The sequence below is a fragment of the Gracilinanus agilis genome, chromosome 3, assembly GCF_016433145.1.
Source record: "Gracilinanus agilis isolate LMUSP501 chromosome 3, AgileGrace, whole genome shotgun sequence".
Lineage (NCBI taxonomy): Eukaryota > Metazoa > Chordata > Mammalia > Didelphimorphia > Didelphidae > Gracilinanus > Gracilinanus agilis.
The window spans coordinates 595,525,134-595,545,180 of NC_058132.1; the positions used below are offsets into that span (position 1 = coordinate 595,525,134).

Genomic DNA, 20,047 nt, shown 5'->3' on the forward strand with positions numbered 1-20,047 from the left:
AGGTAAGTTCTATTATTATCCTCATTTTGCAGATAAGATAATGAATGAGTCAGAGGTTAAGTGACAAGGACATACTTAGTAAGAATCTGAAGTAGGATTTGAATTCAGGTTTTCCTACCTCCAGATCAATAGTTCTAACTACTGTACCATAAAGTTGCCTCTGCCTCTCTGCCTGCTAGATATTAGGGATCCAGACAAAAAGATTAAACAATTCCTGTCCTCAGAGAACTTATATTCTCTCAAGGAAGAAAAAATTTACACAAATAAATATAAAGACAATAAATGAAGGATAATTTTTTTAAGAATTTAAGTTCATTTATTTATTTATTTGTTTGTTTATTTAGAATCGTTTTCCATGGTTACATGATTCATGTTCTTTCCCTCCCCTCCTCCCACCCCTCTCCCATAGCCAAAGAGCAATTCCATTGGGTTTTACATGTGTCCTTGATCAAGACCTATTTCCATATTATTATTTGCATTAGGGTGATCGTTTAGTCTACATTCCCAATCGTGTCCCCATCGACCCATGTGATCAAGCAGTTGTTTTTTTCTGTGTTTCTGCTCTCACAATTCCTTCCCTGCATGTGGACAGCATTCTTTCTCATAAGTCCCTCATAGTTGTCCTGAATCATTGCATTGCTGCTAGTAGAGAAGTCTGTTATATTCAATTGTGCCACAGTGTATAAAGTTCTCTTGGTTCTGCTCCTTTCGCTCTGCATCAATTCCTGGAGGTCTTTTCAGTTCACATGGAATTCCTCCAGTTCATTATTCCTTTGAGCACAATAGTATTCAATCACCAACAGATACCACAATTTGTTCAGCCATTCCCCAATTGAAGGGCATACCCTCGTTTTCCAATTTTTTGCCACCACAAAGAACGCAGCTACAAATATTTTTGTACAAGTTTTTTTTTTTTTCTGAAGGATACTTTTTTGAAGGAAGAGGGCACTAACAGCTGGAGGATCAGAAAAGATTTCATCTAGAAGGTGTTGCTTGAACTGAGTTTTGAAGAAAACAAGGGACTAAGAGATGAAGGTAAAAAGAATGCTATCCATATCCAGAGAAAGAACTGTGGGAGTAGAAACACAGAAGAAAAACAACTGCTTGATCACATGGTTCAATGGGCATATGATTGGGGATTTTGGCTTTAAACAATCACTCTATTTTAAATATTAGTAATATGGAAATAAGTTTTGAACAATAATACATGTATAAAAGTGGATTCCTCATCAGCTCTGGGAGGGAGTAAGAAAGAGGGAAGGGAAAGAACATGAATCATGTAACCATGAGAAAATATTTACAAAAATAAATAGATTTTTTAAAAAGAGAGATGAAAGTAAAAAGAGAGTGCATTCCAGGATTAGGAAACAGTTAAGGCAAAGACTTGGAAAAGGGAAATATGAGAAGAACAGCAAAAAGGTCAATTTGCTGCACTGAAAAGTACAGGAAGGAAAGTAATGATTATAATAAGACTGGAAACATAGGTGAGGGCTAGGTTGTAAAGAATTTTAAATGCCAAATGGATAATTATGTTTGATTCTAGAGGCAAAAGGGAGTTACAATAGTGTATTGAGCAAGGTAATGACATGGTCAGACCCTAGGGAAACAAATAACTACTAACTGTATTCTATGTAGCAAGCACAGGAGTTTTGTGAAGAAAGCAAACTGTCAACTTGAAAGAACTCTGTAAATTTGAATTATTATTATTATTATTATTATTATTATTATTATTTACTTCGACAAATGCCTTTACATTTTATCTGCTTAAAAGTCACAAGCAAACTTTACCTGTTAAGGTTTATAGGAGTCAAAATGACCATTTAAAATATTTTCTTCTACCAGTATTACTTATTTTTTCTTTTTGAAATTTAATTTTTGTAATAAGAAGACTACCTTACATTTATATAGTGCTTTAAGGCTTAGATGTCGCTACAGTAGGATCTCACTTCACATGAGCTCAGGTATATGCAATTGGCAATCAAAACAATAAAGAAAAAAATTCATAAAATAAAAAAATGTAATTACATGCTAAATCCATGCCATTTTCCCAAATAGCATAAGCCTCATAGCAGTTCATCCAGCCACACTCATTCTGCTAGTGTGAATTACTACACTGTTTTGCACCAAACATTAGCTCCCACACCAGCCTTTGCTTGTAGTTCTTTTTTGTTAAAAGTCATCAGAGCAGGGCTTCTCTTTGTTTCATTAATGCTATTTAGTTATTAATAATGGCCTCGAAGTACAAGAGTAGTGATGCTGGTAGCTCTGATAAGCCTAACAAAAGTCATCAATTGCCTAGGTATGTTTGTATAAGAAATACTTATTAAATAATAGAATTTACTATTATGTTCAATTTTCATCTTACTTGAAGGATCTTATGTATATGTATATATGCATGTATATATATATGTATATATATATATATATAGAGAGAGAGAGTATATGTGTGTATGTGTATGTAATTTGGTTCTTACAACAAACCTGTGAAGTTAGTGTTATTATTTTCCATATTTTATAGATTAGGGAGACTGAGGCTGAGAGGTTAAATGACTTATCTAGAAAATGCAAAATAAACTGAGTATTTTCATATATAAAGTATATCAAAGGATTGCATACAAAACTGCAAATCTCTCATAAGTATAATTGGTTAAAGTCCCATTTTGATCTCTCATTATGTCACGAAAGTGACCCTTTATTCTTGAAAGCTATGCCAACAGAATATAAGCTTTGGCAGGTCCTATCCAGCTGGAAAGACCTTAAGTCTGGACCATTGATGGACTATCTGTTGCCCAAAGGCCAGCCTAGAAAAATTCTGCAGTTTGGCTGCAGGGGGAAGGCTTTTTTTTTTTTTTTGCCATAACGATTCTGGAAGATCATCTATTAATAGGGATTATAGCCTTCATTGGTGGAAGGAACACCATCACTCGTGATGTTACAGATCCTAGAAGTACTGAATTTGAAGCAGTCATCAGCATTATAAGCTATATTACAAAGATGGAGAACCCTAATTAAGAAAGGCATTCCTCCTTGAAAAGATATGAGGACTCATTTAAAAAAATTTTGGCATTGCTCCATTTTTCCTAAAAGAACTTTAAGGTTGTGTGATCAGACAGACAGGAGGTTAAATGAGAAGGGTTGGGAAGTGAAAGCAGTACAGCTGTGGTTCATTACCTGAAATCTAGGGTCTCTACCATAAAGAGGGTAGCAAAAAATACAACATGTATTTTCTCTAGCCCACGGAAGGCATAATTTCTAAGCAGAAAACTGAAAGACTTATGTACCCTCTTTAAAAGCCTTAAGCAGGAATTTTTCTGAACAACTTAGCTGTTCTTTTTACCATGGCAGCCAGAAATTTATTGAGTAGGATTGTACTCCATTTATGGGGTCTTTGTATATTGGCACAGCATATATATCATTTTATTAGGTTGGTCACGTAAGCTAGTATTAGTTTTCATTTGATTTTGGGGTATAATTAACACTAGGAGGAGTAATAATAGTCAATTCCCTGTGTAGCATTATCTCTGCTAATGGAAAAGACTAATGGCCTAAATGATTCAAAACCACAGATTGTCCCAGAGCCAAATTGAAATTATTTTAGTAGCAAATATGTTGGCTTTTTTAAAATTAGGAGATTTAGTCTCCTAATTATTAACTTTAATATTAGCCTAAGTAAACTATTTTAAGTCAGTTGACATTGGGGGAAAGTGACCCAGGCAGATACCTATCTGGAATTTTAAATTTTCTATGAGTAATTCATATGTGAATAGTGAAGATTGCTAGCTCTGTAGAATTGTCTGCCTGATTACATCATTAGTTCACCTTTGAGATCAAACTTTTAAGATGTGTATTATTTCAAAGCTATCACCATGACAATCAAGCTTTTTTGTTCATTCAAGTAACATCCATGTAGAATTTGTAGCGAATTAGTTCCAGTCATTTTTGGGAAAGAATTAGGAATTGGATAACTTTTTGTTTATTGAATTTGGTAATGATTCACTCAGGTACTTCTTTTAGCAACACTTTTTAAAATTAAAAATAATACAATAAAAACAGCATTAAAAATAAGCTGTAAAGGGGGCAGCTGGGTAGCTCAGTGGATTGAGAGCCAGGCCTAGAGACGGGAGGCCCTAGGTTCAAATCTGGCCTCAGACACTTCCCAGCTGTGTGACCCTGGGCAAGTCACTTGACCCCCATTGCCTACCCTTACCACTCTTCTGCCTTGGAGCCAATACACAGTATTGACTCCAAGACGGAAGGTAAGGGTTTAAAAAAAAAAAAAAAAGCTGTAAAAGGTGGAAGAGATATCTGAAAGCAAAGCCAACTCCCCATATCATAAAAGCTTTGGTACTGATTCTTTTCCCTGGTAACAACAATAACGAGTTTAAAAATGAAATGGAGTTTTATCCAATGATCTCTATCAATAGTCTCTTGTTTAAAGTCTTACATTTGTTCCCAATTCGCATGGGGAAAAACTAAGTCGGAAAAACGTACCCAATGTCATAGAATGAATCAAAAACAGAAACTATGACAGTAGGAGATAGTAGAAAGGACACCTGATTTTGAATCCCAATCCCGCTACTTGCTTTTTGTGTAACCATGAGTAAATCATTTAACCTCTTAGGGGCTCAATTTCCTCATCTATGAAATGAGAGGTTTGAGAGAATTTTGGACCCCTTTCTGGCTTTAAATTGTAGTTTAGATGAGGCTGAATTTCTAGGAATTCAAATAATTATAATGAATGTTAATATGTGTATAGTACACATACATACACAAAATGTGTATCAGACCCACAAAAGATCAGATACATTCAGAGAGGTAGCCTGAGGCTAAAATTTGAAAAAATTAAGATTTGAAATATTTATTTCTTTATATATATCTGTGATTTTTGTCTCTGGTTGATATATGTCTTCTTCATTATTTTGATTTGTGTTACCTCATAGAGAGGAACTCCAGTTTATAGTCCCTAAAAGCTTTTATTATTCAATTTGCTCTGAAAAAATAGAAAATTGACTACATTTATTGTTTCAATCAACTAAATCCTATATGCACCACAGTCACAAATTGTGTCCCTTGACTAAAGTCGGAAAATTTTTTAAAAAGGAGACTAAGAGAATCTAAGTCCAATGTAACTTTACTGGAAAATAAGAGGACTGTTCTGAATACTTTATTGGTAATAAAGGAGAAAAAAAACCTTTCACCACTGAACCTGTCCAAAAGAGGTTAAGCTCATGACCTAGAAGTCTTTTTTGACCTGCTATGTTCCTATTGGTTTTCTCTGGCATTCATTTTGATGCCCAGAAAAACTCACAATCATAAATGGCCACAATATTTTCAAATGCTATTAATATCAATAATCTATCTAAAGATCCCAAAGTGAGCACTTTGAAAAAAAAAGTAGTTGTTATGTGTGTGTATCATTTATGCCTAGAGGGTCAGGTATGGTGGTAACCCACTTAAAGTCACTTCATATGGGAACAACACAATGGGGGCCTTTCAAATATTTTTTACAAAATAAACCTGTCAGTTAGGTGGCTCAGTAGGTTGAAAGCCAAGCCTAGAGACAGGAGGTCTTGGGTTCAAATATGACCAAAAACACTTCCTAGCTATGTGATCCTGTTCAAGTCAAGTCACTTAACCATCATTGCCTAACCCTTACCACTCTTCTACCTTGGAACCAATTAAGATGGAAGATTAAGAGTTTAAAAATAAAAAATCTGTCTCAATGCCAAAAAATTCTACTCTCCATAGAAAGCAGATAATTATTTTATAATAGATCAAGGTTCATGTTCATAGGAAAGTCCTGAATCTCTGGTGAGCAGCAAACACACAACTATATCTCTTTTTTGAGATTAAAATATTGTTTAAACTTTCACTGGTAAGGAGAACATAGGGTTTTAAAATGTTCTGTATTGCCTCTATGTGCCCTGATACAAGGGACCTGGGAGAGAGTAATGGTTGATGGGAACCAGGACACATAAACTTAAAGGATTTTTTCTTCATAGATGATTTGACTTTCTCAGTCCTCAGATTGTTACTCTTCAGGTCAGATGTGTCCTGTTGTGAAAGTTTATGAGGCAGCCTTGAAACTGAGAGACACAAAAACATATTCTCCTTGCACAGGGATTGGCTCCCACATATCCCAATTCCTCTCTGGTTCCATAAAGTAAACCAATGCGCTGACAATGCACTTTGGGCTTGTGTCTTGGGGATTCTCATCTGCTTCTCCATATGAATTCTCAACTAACCAGGCTCATTAAGCAGCATTTATTAAGCATCCCCTTTGTTCAGAGGACTGGTTTAGTAATGAGGTGGGGGGTGGGAGGCGTTGATAAAGTAACTGTAGACATGGTTTCTGTTCTGGAAATGTTCCTAATCAAATGAGGGAGAGAAATGAAAAGTCAATATGATCACCTTCATCAGAGGCAAGTCCTCTGATAACTAGTTACAGCTTTAGAAAGATAGGTAATGTTTGCACGGGGTTAACTAAAGTGATTGAAGTGATCTGAGCCAGTCCATTTCTGGGAAGGTTTTGTTCAGGCAGAGAATTTTGAACAGTGTTTTCAAAGCAGGAATGAATTTGTTTGATGGAGAAAAGAAAAGGCCCCACATAAGCCATTTTCCTTCTCCTTTGGCCCCAAGGCTTTTTGTACCAGCTATTTCCTGTACCTGTAATGTACTCCCTCTTCAGTTCCACCCTTTAAGACTATTCTTCAAAACTTGCTCCCTTTTTTCCCCCAACTCCCCATCTTCTGTTGTTGCCTTCCCCATCTCTTCCCTAATGACCTTGTATTTGCTTTGTAAATATTTTACATCTACACACACACACACATATTGTTTCCTTGAGAGAATGTAAGCTCACTGAGGGCAGAAATTTTTTCCATTTTGATATTCCCATTCATTTTCTATTTCCAGCACCTACCAGTGCCTGGCAGAAAGTGTTGGCTTAATAAATGCTCAATGATGGCTTTATTTCCTCCAAGGTCCAAAGTGTAAAGAACTTCCCTAGGCTTTGATTCTTCTTGTATTAAAAAGCTAGTTTAATGAAAAATTTGATTGTACTGAGTCCCTTGTGCATGAAACAAATACAATAAATATTTTAAATTGGTGTATGGAAAGAAGAAATATTGTGGGGAAAAATAGATTATAAAAGGATTTTTTTTCCAAAGAGTTTTTGGTTGTCACTGAAATTTCCAGTTTGTAGAAGACCTATCTATTAAAGGGCACATGGGAAAATACTGCTTTATTTTCTATCTCAATCCAGTCTTTGTGGCATCTGACACTGAAAATTAAGCATTTATGTGCCATTAAAGAAAGCTTCAGTTCAATAAGATGCTACATTCTAGCTTGTTCCCCAAATGAAGTCTTTAACTCTAATAGCCAATATTTCATATATATTCAATGATTACAAAAATTCCCTATGTAGATTTGTCATATAACTTTACAACAGCCTGTGAAGTAATTGGTATTTCTGGTCACTGATATTCAAGGTTCAAAGCCAACTGGCACTGATATATCCTAGGGAAGGGGGAAATCCTCTTTGATACTCAACATTTGGTGTACCATCACAATCTTTCCTCCTAGGTACAACAGATGTATGGTTGGGGATGAGGAGGGGAGAGATGAAACATCATGGGCTAGGGGAAACTAGGTAGCTCATTGGATAGAGAGCTAGGCCTGGAGGTCCTGGGTTGAAATCTAGCTTCGGACACTTCCCAATTGTGTGATCCTGGGCAAGTCACTTAATACCAATTCCCTAGCCCTTACTGCTCTTCTGCATTGGAACTGATACTTAGTGTTAATTCTAAGACAGAAGGTAAAGGTTTAAAATGAACAGCATGGGCACAGAAATTAGTAAATGTTTAAATGAATGAATGGAGTTGAAAGTTTGTATATTTGAGTAGTGGGAGGAAAAGCTAGAAAGACTAGAATAGCTCCAGATTATAGATAACCTAGAAAGTTAAACTAAGGTACTTAGATTTTTCTCCTAGGAACAGAGTTGAATTGAGGATTAATATGATAAAAGTCATATTTTCTTTTTTTAATCTCTTACCTTCTGTTTTAGTTTCTTAAATTTTCTCTTTCTTGTTTGCCTTTTTGATCTTCTCTTGTGTCTCATGTTTGGACTTCAAATTTTTTGTTTGGGTCTAGCTTATTCCTCAGGAATGCTTGGGATCTTCTATCTTATTGAATGTCCATTTTCCCCCTGAAAGACTATAATCAGTTTTGCTGGATAGGTGACTCTGGGTTTTAATCCAAATCTTTTGCCTTCCTGAATATCATATTCCATGTTTTTTTTTTATCCTTTAATGTAGAAGCCTCTAGGTCCTGTGTGATCCTGATTGTAGCTCCATGACATTTGAATGTTTTCTTTCTGGCTGTTTAAATATTTTCTCCTTGGTTTGGTGGCTCTTGAATTTAGCTATTACATCCTGGAAGTTGTCATTTGAGGATTTCTTTCTGGAGGTAATCTGTGAATTCTTTCAATTTCAATTTTATTTTCTTATTTGAAGATGTCTGGGCAGTTATCTTTGATAATTTCTTATAATATGATATCTTGCAATATGATTGGTCATGGCTTTCAGGTAGTCCAATAATTCTCATATTGCCTCTCCTAGATCTATTTTCTTGGTCAGTTGTTTTTCCCAACAAGTTATTTCATGTTTTCCTGTTTTTTCATTCCTTTGATTCTGCTTTATTGTCTCTTGATTTCTCACGAAATCATTAGTTTCTAGATAGCCAATTCTGATTTTTAAGACCTGATTTGCCTCTGTCACTTTTTGGTTCTTCTTTTTCAATTGGCCCATTTCTTCTTGCATCACTTTCATTTCTCTTCTCCACTTTTCCTCTGTCTCTCTTAATTGGCTTTTGAAGTCTTTTTTGAGCTCTTCCATAATCTGTGTTCAATACATATTTTTCTTTTGGACTTTGCATGTGTTTCCTTTGCTTTCACTGTCCTTTCTGTGTGTGTACCCTGCTCTTTGTCTCCATAAAACTTCTTTAGAGTTAGATGCTTTTTTTGTTGTTTGTTCATTTTCCCTATCTTTTCTGGGAAGTTGGGGTACCCTCTTAAACTTCAGTCCTTCCTTGATGCTATTTTTAGCTTATTTTCTGGGTTGTTACCAGTTTTAGTTCTTGGAGGCTGATGTGTTGGTCTGAGGGCTGAGAGCTCCGAGAACCCCCTCCCCCTGCTGATTCAATTGACCCTTAAGATGCTGATGGCTTAAGGACTTGCCTCAGGTTTGGGCATAAGCTTTTGATTTCACTCTGAACTTGATCAGGTAAGGGGCTGCTCAAATTCTAGCCCCAGGCTTAGGCTCAAGTTTTTGGTCTCACTGTGTACTTGTGTACAATCAGGCAAACTCTTGAGTCCTGGAGCTCCACCCTTAGTTTTGGGCAAAAAGATGAGGGAAGCATTAACTATGTCCTCACCCCAAAGTGTGTATTATACCTTATCCAAAACCCAGACTGGGATTCCTGGCTTCACTCTGGGACCACAAGGATCAGCCCACTTCAGTCCAGATTGCCCTGGACTGGTACTCCAGACTTCTCCTCAAGTTTGAAATAGTGTACCACTATTTGCCCAGGAAGGATCTCAGGATCTGGATATTGGCTTGGACTTAGGTTCTAAAAATGGAACAGTAGATGTGGGGTGGAGGTGTGTGGCTTGCTCTTGGCTTGCTTTTTCTTCCTTGCTACAGCCTGTTTCTGCTTCTACTTTTCTCTCACCCCAGTGCCCTGGATGTTCTCTGCCTGTCTTTTGGGTTCTTTCTTTTCTTGAAAGTTGTTTCACTCTGTCTCCTCATTGGTTCTTTCACTCCTGTATTGGTTTTGTGGTGATATTTTAATCTTGGTTGGAGAGGATTCTCATAGTGACACAGAGCTGTTCTGGTTCATTCCTCCATCTTGGCTCTGCCCCGGAAGCAATTATTACCTTCTGTTTTAAAATCAATACTATGCATTGGTTTTAAGGCAGAAGAGTAATAAGGGCCAGGCACCTGGAATTAAATGACTTGCCCAGGGTCATAGAGGTAGGAAGTATCTGAGGTCAGATTTAAACTTTCCATCTGCAGACCTGGCTCTCAATCCACTGAACTACCTAGCTGCCCCAAGAGTCATAATTTTGAAAGATCATTTGTGAGGGACCTCAGCTTAAACAACCCATTTGTTAGCTGGCTGTGCTATTTTGAGACTTCTCTGACTGACTCCACCATGCCTCTATATCAGCTTCTTCCCCTCTATCCCCTTTCAGCTTCTGTTTGCATTTTTGTCTTCCCTGTTGGATTGTGGGATTGCTGAGAACAAGGATTGTCTTTTGTATTTGTACCTCCAGCATTTAGCATAGTGCCTGCCACATAGTAGGCAATTAATAAATGTATCACTTCCTCCCTTTCTTAGCTACCTCTCTCATTCTGATACTCTTCAAGTATATCCTTAGCTGTGTGAAGATAGGATTAACTTTCCTCTTGTCTATTTTTAGCTAAACAAATCAAGAACTTAAAGTACTCCTACTTGACACAAAGTAAGAGAGTTTGCAAGTAACTTACTAGAGTAAGCTCACAGCTCCAAAGGTCACTGCACCCCCAAAATATCCCCATCCTTACCCCCACCCCTGCAGTGCTAGGCAAATTGAAAGACTGTGATTGGTTCTTGTAAATTGGGGGGAGTGACAGGAAGTAACATTGAGAAAACTGCTTTAAAAAGGCCAGCTCGAAGATTCAGTCATTCTCTCTACATTGGTAAACCTAACTGGAGGAAGAGAACTTTTCCCTGGATTCTGCATTGGCTTGCAGTGATGAGTGGAGTGATTGCTTACTTGGTTCTTCGGTGAGGAGACTTTCTCTATTCTCTGCCCTTTGGTGGGACACTCCCTTCAGAGTGATTTCTGTGATTTCTGGTGAGATTCTTGGCAGTCTTAGCCTTTTGTGTGTACGGTTGATTCTTGAGCATCTCCTGGTTCTTTGGATTTCAGCTTCCTAATTAGGACTTTGGATTCTTGTGAGATTCATTTTCGGATTCACATTTGTGGTCTGGACAATCTCACTCTTTCTACCTCTTTATAAATAAAGCGGCTAAAAGTCATTTTGACTTAAGCTATAATATTTTTAAATCAGTGACCACAATATTGCTTTAGAATTCTCATATTTAGCATAAAACCTAAATTTAAATTCTTACAACTGCTTTTTTAATCATTCAATGGATTCCCAGGCATTTCCTTTTTTCCTTCTCCTCACTATTATTCTTACATTCTTATTTGTCTATGTACCATTCTTCTTCTCATGAAACCCATATTTTTCTACACATCCTCTAACTTCAATTATGCAATATGTGCCTTCTCACATGGGAGATGCCAGTGTCAACATGGATGATAGGATGGTAATGCATTAGGGGAGTCACTCTTTTTTTTCCAGGTAAGAAAATCAATTTATTGATTAGGCTAATAACTAATATGTGAATAAATCAATGATCTCTCTCAGTGATCAAAAACCAAGAAATTCCACCATGTAGATTATTAAATACAATTTTGTAACCCATTATTTGGTCTTCCCTTACATACCCCAAGACATCTATCATTGAAGAATAGCCAATGAAGAGGTGGCTCATCATTCTCTCTCAATCCACCCTGATTCTTTGATAGAGGGTGGAAAATCATGTTCAGCTCTAAGACTCCATTAGGAATCTAGGAGAAATCAACTTCTTCCCAGTTAGGAGAGACTTTGTTTAGCACTTTTCTTTTTTTCTTTTTTAATAAATTAATAAATTATTTTATTGAATCCCTTTCTCTCCTCTCTATACCATAGGTGGTATAAAAACTTAACACTAGCCTGGACCCTTTTGTTGGATCCCAAGACAGCTTTTGCATTTTTTTATTTTTATTTTAAAATATTTTCCCCCACTAGAGGCTGGATATAGCTCCTACTTTTCCTACATTAATTAGTTTCTTCAACCTCTATCCAAAGAGCTGTGTTTGATTATGTTACCAGGATTAGAAGCTGTGAATTTCTTTGGGAAGGGACACAGAGATGAAGAGGTATAGTTCATTGGCTCTAAAGGGTCCAGTGGCTGCAGGATCAGAAAAAAAAAAACATTTTCTGCTTATTTCCCCTCTTGGTAAGGAGGAAGAGAAATTTTGGAGGAGTTGTTCATTTTGGGGCAGAGTACAAGGAGGGTAACATCTTTCCTCCACTTGGAGGCAGGGGAGAAGAATAATGCCCCAAAGATATTGTAGCGAAAGAAATGACAAGAGTTGGCAACTGATTGGATAAGTAGAGCAAAAGATAATGAGGAATCAGAGATGTCACTGATGGTGTAATTCTGAGTGACTAGGAGGATAATGATGCTCTTGATGGTAATTGGAAAGCTCAGAAGAGAGATGGATTGGCGAGGGAGGAGAGAATGACTATTTTGGACATGGGAAGTTTGAGAAGCTCTTGAGATATCTAATTTAAAATGTCTAATAGGAACCCAGTGTTGTTGGACTAGAATTCAAGAAGGACTTGAGTAAGATATATAAATGTGAGAAGCATCTATTTAGAAATGAGAATTGAACTTCTTGGCGCTGATGAGGTCATATAGTGAAAGAATATGGAGAGAAAAGAGATAGAACCACTTTTGTGTGGAAGAGATGACTTTATTTGCCTTTGCCATTTATTTGGTAACTATTTTTATTATATATATGTATATTTACATACACACATATATAAATAAAACATAATATGTAACAATAATATAATGCATGATTCATTAAAAATATGTAATAAATTATAATCAATATGCTTATTGAAGAGAAACAAATTCTCACATTAGTTATGTCCAAAAATCTATGTCTCTTTTTTCCTTCCCTCTTACCCTTCCCCCCCCCCCAGAAGACAGATAATATGATATAGGCTGTACATGTATTATATCATACATATTTCCCTGTTCATCATGTTGTGAAACAAGGCACATATTGCTTAGAGTAGAGAAAAATTAATGGAGGAAATCAAGTGAAAAATGGTATGCTTCAACATGCATTTGGACTTCATCTATTCTTTCTATGGCAGTGGATATCCTTTTTATCCCGAGTGCCTTGGAGTGTGGGCTGGCTTTAGCCCAGTGGTTCCTTTGATTTATCAGAACATTGCCTACTCTGACTAACGTTTGAGCGTTCGAGCCCCGTGGGTGCTTCCTGGCCTTTTAATATGTGGGAAGCCAATAAGAGAATAGATAAAAATCTGAGACTCCTCTTTTGGCCCCTTTTGTGATCCTTGTGATATCTTGTTGAAAAATATTGTGGCCTTATTGAAAAGCTTTAAGTTCCTAGCAAACCTGAATTTAAAGGGTTAACACTTCCCCTTTGATGGGGTATGCAGCTGCCTGGTATAGCCAAGGCCAAAACCTTAGTGGGGGCAATTCGACCCTGGGAGGAATGTTCCCCAACTTGGCTTTCTGATAAGAACCTAGTCAAAATTCAGCCTTGGCCTTGGTCTATTCTGAAGCCAATGTTTTGTGTTTTGATATGACATAATTTGTGGCTTCTGTGCATCTGCAAAGTTTTGGGGGGGGGTTCTTTTGTGTGAAATGAGTCTTGAAATATATATATAATAAACTCCATGCTCCTGGAGACAGAGCTGGAAGCATGAGGTAAAAGATAACTCCCTTGTTCCATCCTTATTTCCTTATCAACTAAACTGTCCTTATCAGATTATCAGAGATGATAAAGAGATCTGGACATTGGAGTTGTCCTGGATTCTTGCCTTGTTGATAATAGTTAAATCATTCACATTTGATCTTCACATAATATTGTTGTTATTGTGTACAACATTCTCCTGGTTCTGCGCATCTCATTTTGCCTCACTTCATATAAGTTTTTTTGTGATCATTTTGTTTGCCATTTCTTTTGGTAAAAAAGTATTCCATTACAATCACATACCATAACTTATTCAGTCATTCCTTAATTGATGATCTTATGGTAAAACCTGGGGTTAACTTATATATTTTATCTGGGTTTAGAAGGGTGAATAGGAGACAGGAATGGTCAATAGACTGGGACCAAACAAGTTAGGGAAATTGGGTTTGGCAGTTTGGGGAATGGCAGTTGACAGAAGTGACTGTTGGGCCTTAACTGTCACACTGATCTACCTAGCCAGGGAGTCTGTGAGACTAACAAGTGAGTAGACTGACAATAGGTTTTATAAACAGGGTTTAATTCAATGAACTCTAGTTTTAAAGAAGGGAAAGGGGTTCCTACCTATATGTTCTACAGTCTATATTTCTTCACCCCTAATTATCCCTAGGATCCTGAGACTAATCATCCTAGCTTCACTCCTTAAGAATGATGTAAGTTACTTGAACCAGAAGGATAGGCAATAACTCAAGATAAGTCTATTGCAAGTTGGAGGGAGATAAAGAATAGGTATTAAGAAAGTTTCTCAGACAGAGGTCTCATATCTAAAATATATAGAGAAATTTGTCAAATAAATAATAATGAGCCACATCCCAATTGACAAATGAAAAATGCTCCAAATTATTATTGATTTTTTAATCAATAATAATTTGGAGCATTTTTCATGTAATTATGTATAGCTTTGATTTCTTTATCCAAAGAGTGTCTGTTCACATCTTTTGACCATTTGTCAATTTAAGTATAAAAACTCTGATTTGTCCTTCAGAATCTGGGTTTTTTTTTAAATTTGGGTTTTAAAATCACCTGTTGGAGATGACAGGCCTCACAGATAAGATCATGAAGGGAATAAGATTGGTCATTAAAGAAAAGAAAAAATCCCAGAATAATTTTGTCCCTGAGGACTTTGGTGGTTCTTGGCTAGGGTAGCAGATTCTCTCTTATTTTAAGTAATTTATTAATCAATTAAAAAAAAAACCCTTGCCTTCCATCTTAGAATCAATACTGTGGGTTGGTTCTAAAGCAGAAGAGTGGTAAAGGTGAGGAAATAGAGGTTAAGTGACTTGCCCAGAGTCACACAGCTAGGAAATGTCTAAGGCTAAATTCGAACCCAAGCTCTCCTCTCTTCAGGCCTAGATCTCAATCCATTGAGCCACCCAGCTGTCCCTCTATTTTATTTTTTTGATGAGTCATTTAAAAAATCTGATTTGATCTTGAAGTACATGATAGAAATAGCCCTCTATCTAAGGACCTGTTAAAGCTAAAAACTGGAAACAGAGAGGTTCCATGCTTCTTTATCCTTTTGTGAGGGTGAAATTCCCTATCCCTTTTATGATTATAATAATATTAGCCTTTATGATTATTTCCATAACACAATCATTAGTTCTTTGAGTTAATAGTCAAACAATATCATTTGCTTCATATAAGAAAAATGCAGTTCTTGGTGGTATCAAATCTTGTTTACATCTTGACCTTATAAACTCCAGAGTTTCCACTTAGCCCTCCACATCCTCTTTTTTCATATAACAAGATAGACAGACAAGGCGGGAGGAATACTCTTTTGTATAACATGATAGTCAGACAGGCACCCAACTGCTGACTTCTAGTATTTCATAATAATTGTCAGCAGAAAAACAACTATCCCCCAACTCCTTATTGCAGAGGTTTTGGAAAGGTCAGCTATAATAATAAACATACGTTACCACCCATAGTGATTTTTTTTTTACACTTTCTAGCTTAATCAGCACTTGTGTCATTAATGTGGTGATTGTATTTTCTGTCACTGTCATCAGATCTTTTTTGGCATAAAAAAGGTTATCCCCTAAGGCTCCGGGTCTCTGGTCCTGATCTGGACCAGGGTCTGGCTTTATTGGGAGTTTTGGTCATCTCTCAATAAACCTATTTAGCTTGGAGTTTTTGCATTGGTGTTATAAATTTTCACCACACAGTGGAGCCATGTCTGTCAATGGTAGGCAGAGACTACTTGTTCAGTGGAGTAGAATGTGGCATATGCAGAGCAGCATTCAGGAGCATCCAGTAGTAGAACTGCCTGCATTAGAACAGGGTCCAGTGAAGATCCATGAGAAGCAGTCCTGATGGAAAGCATCAGGTGACATCACTAGAAGACATCAGTAGCTATCCAGCATCAGAGGACAGAACTGCTTTTCCAGATGAGTGCCTATGTACATATCCTGGCCATAAATGTTCTCTTAGTGTATCTTTTCATGGGAATTCCCTCTGGGTAGCTAGTCTTCCTATTGAGGGTGAGCATATTTATGGGAAAGTGAGCCCTACTTAGGGGAAAATATTTTATTGCTACTTTTATTACTATGCCATTTTATGAAATGCTTTTTTAAGGAACTGATTGTGCCTTCTGGTTGACTATTGAAGGTGAACCCATAGATAGGGGCTTATGAATTATGGTTTTGAGCGACTGCAAATCTGTAAAATATCTATGTAAACATCTTTGAGGGACTCACCCTACTAGTTGGGAGTAGTGTCTCTAGGTTCTACAACAGTTTCCCCATAATTATATACCGATTTTTTGCTGTATCATTTTTCTTTGCTTTGTTAATATTAAATTTGATACATATGGAACTACTTGTTTCTCTAACTACATTGTAAGGCTCCTTTGTATCCTAAATCTTTCAGAACTCATTTCAGGAATCAGTGTGAATGAGTATAACAGGTGTCATTTCTGAAAGGGGATTTTTTTCCCCTCATTTTTATTGTCATGCAAAACATATTCCCATATTGATCATTGTAAAAGCACACTCATGCAGAACCCAAACTCCAAAATAAAATCAAAGAAACACTGATGTGAAAGACGACTCCATCAGTTCTTTCTCCAGAGGTAGATAGCATTCCCCGTCATTAGTCTCTCAGGATTGTCTCAGATCAATGCATTGCTGAGTGTAGCCAAGTTTTCACAAATAATCATCATCTGATGTTGCTGTTATTGCGTACAATGTTCTCCCAGTGCCGCTTATTTCTCTCTGCATCAGTTCCTGCATGTCTTTCCAGCTTTTTCTGAAATCATCTTATTTATCATTTCTCATAGCACAATAGTATTCCATCACCAACATGTACCACAATTTATTCAGCCATTCTTCAATTGATGGACATCCCCTCAATTTCTATTTCTTTGCCACCACAAAAAGGGCTGCTATAAATATTTTTGTACAAGAAGATCCTTACCTTAAAAGGGTTTTTTTAAAACAGTATTGTGAAGAAGATAGAAGTAGTAAGAAGGAAGAATATCTCCTGGGGTAGGATTGAAATGCATCCTACCAGGGGGCTCTTTGCAGTTATTAATGTTCTCCCTCTATTGCTGTCCCAGGCATGGGCTTTCACAGAGTCATGATCTGGCATTGCTTTAAGGCATTTGCTCTTCAATCAATCAAGCGAACAAACATTTGTTAAGTGTCTGATATTTTCCAGGCACTGTGCTAGGTGTTAGGGATATAAAAACAACAAAATAAAAATAGTCTTGTCCTCAAGGCGATTATAGTTTAGCTGAGAAAGACAATGTGTACATATATAGTCATAAATAAAATAGAAAGTAGGTGACTTTGGGGAAGGAATTAGCAACTATGGTCGGGAATCAGACAAAACCTCACGTATAAAAATTTATTTTAAATCCTGGAGCTAATAGATAAACAAAATAGTTTATATTATAGTGACATGGTCAGATCTGTTCTTTAAAAAAATATTACTTTGAGGGCAGTTAGTTGGGAGGTTCAGTGGATTGAGAGTTGGTCATAGAGATGAGAAGTCCTGGGTTCAAATGTGGACTCAGATTCTTCCTAGCGATGCAAACCTGGATAAGTCACTGAACCCCAATTGCCAGCTCTTACCACTTTTCTGTCTTAGAATCAATACACAATATTGACTAAGATGGAAGGTAAGAATTTTTTGAAAAAGAAGACTATCACTTTGGTGATCATGTGGAGGGAAAGAAGAGACACTTGAGGCAGGGACCAAGTAGGAGGCTACTCCCCACAAAAAGATTTTTAAATGTATAAAATAAAATAGATATGATTACAAGGGGGAAATGAGAAGAGGGAAGAAAACAAGTATTTATTGATGTACTTCCCTTCCGTGATTTCTCTGATAAGAACTGCTTCTTTCACCTTACAAAAATTTGGGGGGGAGGGAAGGGATAAGGGATCAGTGCTATGCTACACAATTTTTGCTGGATTCTGCATTTCTTAGGGTTGTAAGAGAGACACATGATCTCTTTTCTCCCCCCAAACAATTACTTGTCTGTGCAGCATTCCTTGCAAGAAAACTAATTCCTTCACTAGGTGTCTTGCTATACATCTCTTGCCCTCCAGTTGTAGTTCCAGACCCTAAAGGGGCCTCTTTTTGTTTTGTTTTGTATTTGTTTTTTTTAAAGGAAGAAAGTCTGGAGCAGGTATAGATTTCTTCTAGAGCAGAAGTTCTTAATCTGAGATCCGTGAACCTTACTGGGATCTATGATAGATTTTAGGGGACCTGTGAACTTGAATGGGAAAAAAAAATCACACTTTTATTTCAATATAATTGGCTCTCTCTGTAATCCTATATATACATATATGTACCTATATGTAAATATATTGTTTTATTTATTGAAAAACATTATTCTGGGAAAGCTCCATAGGCTTTACCAGATTGCCAGAGGGGTCCATGATACAAAATGGGTTAAGGACCCTGTTTTAGAGCTTAGAGGATTCAAGTAATTCCCAAGTTTGCCACTGACTCAGCTAGTAAATTTGGGATTGTCACGTTATTCTCTCAAAGCTTTCATTTCTATGGCAGGGATGATCATGCTCCCACAGGATAAAGTCTGAAAAGCTCTTTGAATGCTAGGATGAAATTGATTGAGTAGATGGAAGCACATTATTATTTGAGCCTAATGCAGCCAATGCAGCCTCTCCGAAAAGCAAACTTTTATTGATTTACCCTGTACAAAATAATGATGCAGTCCTTTGCTATTATAAGCACTATTTCTTGGAAAGGGGGACTTTCTCAGACAGCTAATAGAGCTAATGAAAGATATCAAATTGAACCTATTTTAAGAAATTTTCAAAGTATCTGTCTTATTATCAATGGATTGATTTTATTTTTTAATTTCCTTAGCCTCCCTCCTGAAGGGTTTGAAGCATGCCAATATTGTGCTCCTGCATGACATTATCCACACCAAAGAGACCCTGACTTTTGTTTTTGAATACATGGTGAGTTGTTCTAGCATTTTACAAAGCACCAGGAAAAAGCCTGGTGCTTGTATAATGAATCTGTTAATATTTTATGGCATTATAAAACTTTTATTACAATGTGGAAGGTATTATGGAAAATTTCATTACTGTGATTAGCAGTGCCTTATTGCTTTTATTCTCACTCTCCTTTTACTTCTTACCCTCCACTTCTAAAGTCTCCTTTCTCTCTTCTGACGATAAGTGTGTAAGTCTCATTTGCTGGGGAAAACTTGAGATGCTTTAATGTGATTATCTCTTTTTACTGTTTCACTGCCATAATGAGAACATGGTAGAAACTCTCCACCATCCCTACTGGCATGCTTCTTAGTGATTTTTCACAAGTGAACTAAAAAGAAAAAATGGAGGTGGGGAACAGCTAAATAAACGTCAAGAAAATATGCAATCAAGTACCTTTGGCTAGTGTGATTTGTTTTTCAGTACACTCTGAGAATGAACATACATGGAGAGCCATATCCAATGGGATCAGATTTAACTGGGATGTTATGTCTAGTTACTTTGAATGGGTCATGTTATTTACTAGAGAATGCACTTAGCCAGAGTCAAGGTTTTTTAATATTAAACACTTAGTTCTAATACTAAACACTTAGATCATTAAAAATGCCAGAGATTAGACCTCACAATATCTTCTTTTGAAAAAATAGTTTATTATTTTTGTTTTCTTCAATTAGCAAGCATTTTATTTATTACCAATTAAATGTTATAACAGATTTCCACCCAATTTTCCTAAGTTATGTGATCGAACTTATTTTCCTCCCTTCCATCCCTTCCCCATCCTGGTGTTGGCAGGCAATTTGATCTGGGTTATACATATATTATCATGTAAAACATATTTCTTTATTGTTCATTTTTGTATGTAATATTATAAGACCAAAACCCTGAAATGTAAATACAAATAAATAACTGAAAAATC

At 36.6% G+C, this 20,047-nt stretch overlaps 1 protein-coding gene across 3 annotated transcripts in view; it reads left to right on the forward strand.

The window, feature by feature from the left end:
• Window positions 1–20,047, forward strand: part of CDK15 (cyclin dependent kinase 15) — a 114,972-nt gene that overhangs the window by 4,368 nt on the left and 90,557 nt on the right. For all 3 annotated transcript variants that reach the window (XM_044667462.1, XM_044667461.1, XM_044667463.1), the window contains exon 5: window positions 19,001–19,095. In XM_044667462.1, coding sequence (XP_044523397.1) covers window positions 19,001–19,095 — 95 coding nt within the window. The remainder of the gene's footprint in view (window positions 1–19,000; window positions 19,096–20,047) is intronic.